General features: G+C 36.2%; 1 protein-coding gene across 1 annotated transcript; it reads left to right on the forward strand.

The window, feature by feature from the left end:
- Positions 1 to 8086: 8086 nt before the first annotated feature.
- On the forward strand, positions 8087 to 8818 carry LOC131030383 (secreted RxLR effector protein 161-like). Its single transcript, XM_057961178.1, has one exon. It carries the CDS (start codon positions 8087 to 8089, stop codon positions 8816 to 8818), a length of 732 nt encoding a protein of 243 aa, XP_057817161.1.
- Positions 8819 to 10613: the final 1795 nt, after the last annotated feature.

Genomic DNA, 10613 nt, shown 5'->3' on the forward strand with positions numbered 1-10613 from the left:
CCATCCCCAGTGAATGCAATCATTCAAAAATGGCAAATCACATACCACTTTTTCACATGGAATGAGCCGTGCATAATAAAGTTTATGCAAGGATGGCATGATTCTAAAACAAACATCATCTTTGGCAAGAAAGATATCCTAAAACCAAATATTTCACACAAATAAAAACATTCTACCAGAACTTAAGTAATGGTTGACCAAACTATATAGTGATACAAAAGGTCCGTGTCAGTCACCAACTATCAATTACAAAAAACACAAAAGGTTACAACTTAAGTCTTATTTGAATAGGCTAGCACACCAATCAAAGGGGTGTAATAGTATTTGAACTGGATGCAGCAAAAGAAGACACAATATCTAATTAAAGTTCAATTGCTCCAGTATATGAATATGTTAGATTCTTCTGGCATCAACTGCATAATGAGAACTTGTATAATACCTCTATTTTAAAAGGTCTAAAGTACTATCCTTACAAGGGGCGACAAATACATTATACAGTTTATGCTGGTTTATATTAAGTTAATGTAGCAAAAAATCTTTCTTGACCTTATCTTCTACAAAGTTCATGGAGGTCTTTATAAGGAGGCTCAATGGGAGAAGTAAAGCATGCTTGATTTGATAAAAAATTTATGATTTCTGGAGACAGAAACCTTCAAGAGTTCAAAGAAGGGTTGGACAGAAACCTAGCTCTTCCTAATGGGTGGATTCATGACAGAGTCTACAATATTGCCAAATTTGTGAAGTCTTCTTTTGAAGACAAATTTGTAGAAATAAAAGATATTGCAGATCATAGGTCTGGCAAAATAATACAAAGCAGTGACTTGTAGTATCGCAGATCTAGAATCTGTTACCCCCATTTGGAGATTTAGTTGGATATAGCAGAAAAAAATTGCAATAATAAAACAGACCTAAACCTGGTTACCCAAAGAAGGGATGTGTTCATTCGATATGCCACAAAAGCACAAAGATTCATTAAGTGTCACAAATTAAAGAATACAGAGTCATTAAGTGTCCCAAGAAGTGTGTTTTTAAGTAATCCAAATAATATTTTTTAAAGAAAAATATAGAAACTGGTGCTGGAATAAAATCCAACCCAGACCCAGCAATCTAGAGAACGCATGCCTTTATTATCTCAAAAAATAAAAAGTTATACTTTAATAAAAAAAAATGAATAGGTGTATGGAATAAATCTAAACTGAACTGAACTACAGACACATTTTAACTAAGTATCTTCAAAGATTCGAAATAAAAATAGGTCCAAAGAGTTGTAGTCGAATGGCTTAAAATGCCTAATCATAAGAAGAGCAACTCAAGTTCAAATCACAATTCCACAATAAACAGACGAATAACTGCATGTAGCAAGCCTGAATATTATGTATTGGGCTCTCAAATCAGATTAATTGACGTTAAAAAAGGTCCAGACAACTACTCTGAGAGGAGAGACAGGTAATCATTGTATGTATTAGAAATATAAAAGCTGAGACAAAATTATTGGTGAGCTTGGTAATGATTCACTTACCCTAAACCCGGATATTTAAAAATAAAATAAAATATAATAAGATATATGGGTGTTGCCAGTTACTCAATGAATGCCTCAAAAACATTGTTTGAAAAAAAAAAAAAACACTCAAACGAAACTAGTAATGGGTTTGGGAATGAATGATCAAAATTTAAACAAACTAATGGGTGTAGAAATTCAATACAACTAACCAGAGAAGGCAGGCATACTTATAAAGTGTACAAGCAAAAAATTAAAAATTAACGGCTATTTGATATAAATATGAATCTAACCTGATAAAGGCTACCTTGTGTAGTATCAGGGGTGACGTTTTCAGGGTGTGAGCCACTTCCTTCCTCCTCTGAGGCCGCATTTTGCTGTCTATTACTATTCTTCGGCTTTGCCATTCTCTGAATGCAGCAATCAAATGCAAAACGCGCTGCAAAATGTGGAAATACCAAAGGCAATTTGAGAGAATTCCTTGTATGGCTCCTTCTAAATACTAAATGCATAGGAGCTCTTCCCGCGCTTTGGAGAGATGTTGGGCTTCATTCTTTCTCATTTCAGATTTTGAAAAAAAGGTTATTTGCCTCCAACATAGTGGAGAAGGATTTTGGATTGTAAAGGAGGGAGGGCGGTTTTGTATTGCATTTAAATGCCTATGCATATACCTCATTTATGTTTGTTTCACATAAGCGTTCATTACAGTAATTAGAATGGTTGCCAACATATACAGTTACCTGCTCATCAGTGGAAATAAATGGAGAGGCATAAGCAATATATGCTATAGACCAACTTCTCATTTAAGATTTTCTGATAAAATGCGCTTCCTCCATATGTGAAAGCAAAAATCCAATCTTGTAAAATCCTCTGCGCAAACAGGACGATACTGACAAATGATGTGATACTACTGCAGGACAAATAACGCAACCCACCGTTACAAAACAGAACGAAAACGGGAAAGGCAAAAAAACAATTGACTGGTAAGACCTTAGTGTGCTACTTCAGCCAGCCCGTGAAGCAGGGGCATGAGGGCCACAACCAGAGTCAAGAAAACCCGTTTGCAGAACTTTCATAGTTTTCACTGAAAAAATTTAGACTTGTGTATGTCGGATGTTTCCAGAAACCTCTGCTATAAGCTTTTGTGTATGTCGGATGTTTCCAGAAACCTCTGCTATAAGCTTTGCATATATCAGATGTTTCCAGAAATCTAGTAGGAACTAAAATAAATAGGTAAAAAATACTGTAATCTGGTTGGATAACCAAGAAAAGTTTTTTTTTTATAAAAAAATTTGCAGCATCCTCCAATCATAATTGGAAAAAATGATTTATTATTAATTATTAAAATGTTTTTAATATTGAAACATTAGAAAAAAAATAAAAAACTAAAAAATTCTCTAATGTGATTGGATAGCTATAAAAGCATTTTTGCATCCAACGATTGCGTTAGTTTCTGCCTGTCGGCAGGAACTAAAAATCGTAAACTGTGTAACAAACAAGAATAATGTAGCGAAGGTCTTGAGTTTGAAACACAAGTGCGATTCTAAAACCAAACTTTGATTTCTTTTAGCTCAATATTAGAAAAATAGGGCACTTGTTGCCTGTGAATAGAGTTGGGTTAGGTTTAGGACAATAGCGATACAGGTGCTCCAGAGCCTCAACTTGCTCCATCGTGTAACAAACATATTTTCTAGGGTCCATTCTTCCCTTATTTGAGATCACACCAATCAACAAGAAAACACCCCCTTCTAAAAAACACCCACCATGGTTCGAACCCACAGAAAAACCAAAAACAAGAAAGAAACACAAGACAAAATCCCTTATCAGAAAGACCGATTATTCTTCTCCTCGTTCACCACACCACTGCAAATCTTCCCTACTCATTCTAGAACAAGAAACCCCTTCATAAAAATCTTTAATTGGCGCAAAATTTTGGATGAGCTTTGTTCTAGTTTTCAGCATGGAAGTGGTGGTTTTGTTGGGATCCCCTGGAATACAAAGGGACTCAAAGATTGGCCCTAGTCTCGCTGGTGTCATTTGTTTTACATTATTGTTTGCTAATCAATTTGTTGGGATTAAGGTGGCTCAACCTTAGGAGTTCCAAGTGGTTATTTAATTAATTAATTAATTGGTCTTATGTGCTAAAAGTGCAAGCAACAAGCATTGAGGAGAAAGAGGAATTGTGACACTTGTCACAAGGAGGGAACTTTGAGAAGAAATTTTCTTTCTAGCTCTTCAAACCTCCGCTCTTGTGACAAGTGGTTGTGTAGTTTTCTTTTCTATTCTTATGCATGTTTTTGGAAATATTTTCAATGGGACCAAATCTTCCACATGGATAGACATGGAGAAAAATAGAAAGTTCTTGTTTTTTGGCAGAAAGGCATGATTTTCTTGGACACCTTTCATATGTGGAATAACTAATATTTGTATTAAATTATTTATGAAAGAGTTGTGCAAAAAGGAAGTTTCTAGAAATATGTTGTAGATACATTAAATGTGAACGCTTTTGAGAAGCCACTTCCTTTTGTATTGTAAACTCTATAAATACAATGTGTTGTAGAAGAGAAAGAGAATGAAATATTTGGAAAAATGATGTTATGTTGTTAGAGTCATTCTGGAATTAGATATCATAGTTGAAGACACCTGCAAGAGCATAGACTTTGCATATTATTTGTAATAGATTTTTACTATAATACAATTGATCTATGCTTTGGTATGGTGGGTTTTTTCCCTAAAGGGTTTTCCCACTTTAAATCTTATGTGGCATGCGTTTATGCAAAATCACAAATTTATTTGTGTGTGTGTGTGTGTTTTCTTTAATTTGTAACGCTATTTAGAGGTTTACAAAGAAATTTGCATTCACTCTCATTGGGGGTTTGCATTAGGAAGGTTGTTTCTACTCCTCTGCTTTCCTTTCAATTGGTATCAAAGCCCGACCAACTTTGTTATCCTTGGTGGGTTGTAGGGTTTTTTGTGCATATCCTCTTTAGTGGGAGTTTTTGTAGGTAGAAATTTCTTAACCCAGTTGCAGATTTAAGATGATAAGCACATCTGGAAGAATTGAAATGGAAAAATTCAATGGCAACAATTTTGAGTTGTGGAAACTCAAAATGGAGGACATGCTCGTTGACAGAGACCTTTGGCTTGTGATATCTGGTCAAAAACCTCAGGCTATAGCCCAAGATGTTTGGGATACAATGGATTGGAAAACTAAGTGTCTGATAAGACTCTGTTTGGTTGATTTTGTTCTCCTGAGTGTTCATGAGGAGAAGACTGCAGTTGCACTTTGGAAAAATCTTGGTGACATTTATCAAGGGAAATCCTTGGTAAATAAACTTTTTTCTGAGAAAAAAGTTTTATTCTCTAAGAATGGAGGAAGGAGGATCTGTTACAAATCACTTGAATGCATTCACCATGCTAGTTTCCCAACTAAACTCTGTTGGTGTAAAATTTGATGATCAAGAACATTGCATGCTCCTACTGTGTTCTTTTCCTAATTCTTGGGACCACCTGGTTATGGTTGTTGGAAGCACAACAACCACTTTCAAGATGGAAGATGTGGTTGATTCATTGTTGTCTACAGAAATGTAGAGGAAGTCTTCTGAGATGTTCAAGGAGATCCTTGTTGCTCGTGGTAGATCAACAGAGAAAGGCAAGTCGAAATCTCCGGGGAGATCGAAGTCTCCTGGTAAAAAGTCCAAGGCTAAATGCTAGAACTACAACAAATCTGGTCATTTCCAAAAAGATTGTAAAGAGGAAAAGAAAAAGAGAAACAAGAAAGCCTCTAATTCCGATTTCAATAAATCATCTCAAGATGATGCAAATGCTTTTGTTGTTGCCTTGGCAATCCATACATCTTTGGTTGATTGACTTGGGTGCTTCTTTCCACATGACCTCTCACGAGGGTTGGTTTTAAAAGTATGAAGAATATGATGGTGGGAAGGTGTACTTGGGTGATGACTCTCACCTGGAAAATAGTTGGTCATGGAAGAGTCAAGATTTGATTCCCTAATGGTAGAGTGAAGGGGATTGATGGTGTATTGCACATTCCTAGTTTGGCACAAAATCTTCTTTCATTAGCAAGTTGAGCGATGTGGGAGTGCAGATTGTTTTCTCGCAATATGGATACAAGATGACAAGAGGTTCTATGGTGCCTGCTAAGGGTGTCTGGTTAGGCACTCTATATAGGCTGGATACATGCACGGTTTAGTGCAATAGCATTTCTGTGAAATTTAAGAAAAGGGCTTTGGATTCTTCATCCTCATCATCAGATCAAGTAGAGAAAAAAACTATTGTATCGACATCTTATGGTTGTGCTTTCTGGGTACCTAAGGGTGCTAATATTAGCTCTGGAGATGAAGCTCCCAGATGAGAAGACAATTTTGTGGCACCAAAGACTTGGCCACATAGGTGAAAAGGGCCTGTGAGCCTTGTTGAAGGCCTTGATGATTGTAATCTCGAGTTCGACTTTTGCGAACATTGCATATAAGGAAAACAACACCGCATTTCTTTTTACTCTAGTTCTCATAAGTGTTTTGGGTTTTTGGACTATGTTCATTCTGATGTATTTGGTCTTGTTAATGTGCCTTCATTAAATCGATCTGTGTACTTTGTTTCATTTATAAATGACTATTCTAGAAGGACATTTTTTAATTTCCTCATAAGTAAATCTGAATTTTTTAGTCAGTTTAAGGAATTTAAATCCTTGGTTGAAAATTAGACTAGTAGGAAAATCAAGTGTTTGAGGATGGATAACAGTGGTGAGTTTTGTTCTATTGAGTTCGATAGGTTCTGTAAGACCATGATATTGAAAGACATAAGACAAATCCATATACACCAACTCCATATACACCACAACAAAATGGGGTTGCAGAGAGGATGAACAGATCATTGATGGAGAGGGCTAGGAGTATGATGAGTGGTGCTAGCCTTGAACAAAATTTCTAGGTTGAGGTAGTAGCCACTGCATGTTATCTAATTAATAGATCTCCTACTTTGGCGCTTGTTGAAAAGACCCCTATGGAAGCATGGTCTGGTAAAAAGCCCTCGATGAGACATCTTAGAGTCTTTGGCTGTGAGGCATATGCTCATGTGCCTAATGAAAAGAGATCTAAATTGGAGAACAAGGCGGTTAAGTGTATCTTCATCGGTTATGGTATTGGTGTGAAGGGATACAAGCTTTGGAATCTAGCTGTAGAGAAGGTTCTTTACAAGAGGAGTGTAATCTTTTGTGAGCTGAAACCTTCCACGGTAGATTTGCAACCAGAGAAGGAAGACAAACAGGAGAAGGTAGTTCAGATTCCACCCACTCCTGAGAGAGTTGAACTACGTATTCCTGCAGGACCTGATAATGAGGAGAGCTCTAGTAGCTTAGAGAGTTCAGAAGAGGAAAAATATCCTCAACCTTAGTCTGTGAGGAGGTCTATGCGTGATAGGCAGAAACCTAAAAGATACAGACATTCACCAGAAATGTTTGGTTATTCATTGTTAGATTCTAGTTATATTCACATTGTCATGTTTAGAAGAGGAAAAAGATCCTCAACCTCAGTCTGTGAGGAGGTCTACGCGTGATAGGCGGCAACCTAAAAGATACGGATATTCACCAGAAAGGTTTGGTTATTCGTTGTTAGATTCTAGTTATATCTTTGCTTTGATTGCTAAGTCTGAGGGAGCCTAGGAGTGTCTGAGAGGCAACAAATTTAGTTGGGTATCAGCATTGATATTTTTGTTTGCTTTCATTGTTAGCTCTAGTTATATCTTTTCTTTGATTGCTAGATTCCACCCACTCCTGAGAGATTTGAACTACGTATTCCTGCAGGACCTGATAATGAGGAGAGCTCTAGTAGCTTAGAGAGTTCAGAAGAGGAAAAATATCCTCAACCTTAGTCTGTGAAGAGGTCTACGCATGATAGGCAGCAACCTAAAAGATATGGATATTCACCAGAAAGGTCTGGTTATTCATTGTTAGATTCTAGTTATATCTTTGCTTTGATTGCTAATGCTGAGGGAGCCTAGGAGTGTCAGAGAGGCAAATTCCTAGATGGAAGCCATGAATGAAGAGATGGTTGCATTGAAGAAGAATGTGGCATGGGATTTGGTATCTTTTCCTGAGGGACATAAACCTTTTGGTTGTAAATGGGTGTTGAAAATTACAAGGCGCGGTTGGTTGCGAAATTATATTCCCATGTGGAGGGAATTGATTATGGAGAGATATTCTCTCCTATAGCTAAGCTGACATCCATTTGGTTTTTGTTATCTCTCACGGCAGCTCATGATTTGGAAGTCAAGTAGATAGATGTGAAGACAACTTTCCTTCATGGTGATTTGGAGGAGGAGATTTGCATGTCACAACCAGAGCACTTTGTGGAGAAAGGTAAAGAGAATCTGGTATGCAAGCTAAATAAATATCTTTATGGTCTTAAGCAATCTCCTAGGATGTGGTACCAGAAATTCGACACCTATGTGTTGTCATTAGGATTTCAGAGATCTAAATTTGAACATTGTGTTTATTATAAAGTTGAGAATGGTCATATTCTCATTATTGTCCTATATGTGGATGATATGTTGTTCATTAGGAATGGGAAGATAATGATTTCAGATTTGAAGTCTCAGCTGTCAACACAGTTTGAGATGAAAGATTTAGGTGCAACAAGGTATATTCTAGGAATGGAGATCATAAGAGATAGAGCTCACAGAAAGCTTTGGATCAGCCAGAGAAAGTATGTTAACTTTGTGTTGGAGAGATTCAACATGACAGATTGTAAACAGTTAGTTGTTCTTGTTCTACAAGGGATGAAGCTTTCTGTGGAAGACTGTTCAAAGTCTCCTACTGAGATGGAGGACATGACCAGAGTTCCTTATGCAAGTGTTGTTGGTATCCTAATGTATGCTATGGTCTGTACGAGGCCAGATATTGCACAAGCAGTGGGAGTCCTTAGTCGGTTTATGGCTAATCCTAGACGGGTGCATTGGGATATGGTGAAGAGAGTGTTTAGATATTTGTGGGGTACTTCCAAGTATTCCCTATGTTTCCATGGTGATCCTACTAGACCTCAACATTCCTTGAATATTTGTGGATATGTGGACTTTGATTGGGCAGGTGACATTAATAGCAGAAGATCCACCAGTGGATATGTATTCACGATGTTTGGTGGTGCAGTAAGTTGGATGAGCAAGTGGCAAGCTATGGTCGCTTTATCTACAACTGAAGTTGAGTACATGACAACTACTCATGCTTGCAAAGAGGTCATTTGGCTTAAGAGACTATGTTCGGACATTGGTTTTGATGCGGGACAGATCATTATCTGTTGTGACAGCTAGAGTGTCATTTGCTTGGCAAAGAATCCTACTTTCCATACCAGAACAAAGCACATTGATGTGCAATTTCATTTTATTCATGATATAGTGGAAGATGAAAAGGTGAAGTTGGAAAAGGTTGACACTTTGGTGAATGTTGCCAATGCATTGACAAAGCTAGTGAGCACTGAGACATTCAATTGATGTGCCAATTTGATGGCATTGGGTCCTAAGTTGTGATATGATGACTCTTGTAAGGTCTTTGTCAAGTGGGAGATTGTTGGGATTAAGGTGCCTCAACCTTAGAAGTCCCAAGTGGTTTATTAATTAATTATTTAATTGGTCATATGTGTTGATTTTAATTAATTAATTCCAAAGTGCAAGCAACAAGCATTGAGGAGGAAGCGGATATGTGACACTTGTCACAAGGAGGGAACTTTGAGAAGAATGTTTTTTGGAGCTCTTCAAATCTCTGCTCTTGCGATAAGTGGCTGCGTATTTTTGTTTTATTTTTTTGTGCGCGTTTTTGGAAATATTTTCAGCGGGACCAAATCTTCCACATGGATAGACTTGGACCAAAATAAAAAATTCTTGTTTTTTGGCAGAAAGGCGTGATTTTCTTGGACACTTTACATTTGTGGAATAAATAATATTTGTATTAAATATTATTTATGAAAGAGCTGTGCAAAAAGGAAGTTTCTAGAAATATGTTGTAGATACATTGAATGTGGACGCTTTTGAGAAGCCACTTCCTTTTGTATTGTAAACTCTATAAATGCAATGTGTTGTAGAAGAGAAAGAGAGTGAAATGTTTTGAAAGACGTCGTTATGCTATCGGAATCATTCTAGAATTTGAAAACACCTGTATTTGTTTGTAATATATATTTATTGTAATACAATTGATCTATGCTTTGGTGTGGTGGCTTTTTTTCCAAAAAGATTTTCCCATGTTAAATCTTCTGTGTCATGTGTTTATGCAAAATCTGAAATTTTTTCTACAAATTATCATGAAACTATAGATAATTTAGAACCCAATTCAAGATTTATAGCCCACAATGTCTTCCTAGTTTTGTAAGAATCAATCACTTAGCCAATGGAATTGCAATTTTAGCAAAGAGTTGCTTCTTGAAAAAGTGAGATTTTTGCAGCTTGCATTTGGTGACTCTTAAGTTTGGACGTTATATCAAGTTCTATCTTTATTGACCCCGGTTTAATGTGCTCGTGTTCCCTATTGGCAATAAATGTGTCATGTTACGAGCAGCTTGAATAGGAAATAAAATCATAAGAAAATGTTCTTCATCATTGAGTAAACATTACTTCAACGAAAAATATAAAGAAAAATACTGATCATAATATAACGAATATAAATTGCTCAAAATTACGTCGTTAAAAATTTCCTAAATGCTTATAAAAGATGCAATAAAATATAAATGAACTGAAATTTTTTATTCATTAAACTACACAAAATTTAAATACACTTTGCCTCTGGAAGGCCAAATGATAAGTTTCTTCCAGATCAACGTGCAAAACAATAATCTTATCTTTCTATTTATACTTCAATAGTTTAATAGGTTTTGACGGAAGATTGAAAACCTATTTATGAATCCCTCTATTTCTTTGTATATGCCAAAATATATCTCAAATACAACCTTCAAACTAAATATTATACAAATATACATACACCTGGTACTCAATTTTGATTCAAGAGAAATGGTTTTGAATGATTATGCGTATATTTAAATCATCATTTGTGTATTTATGATAGTGAACAAAGAAAACAAAAATCAGTCCTATTTTTGAACTGGTATTAATATAGTCT

This window comes from Cryptomeria japonica, chromosome 7 (assembly GCF_030272615.1).
Source record: "Cryptomeria japonica chromosome 7, Sugi_1.0, whole genome shotgun sequence".
NCBI classification, from domain to species: Eukaryota; Viridiplantae; Streptophyta; class Pinopsida; order Cupressales; family Cupressaceae; genus Cryptomeria; species Cryptomeria japonica.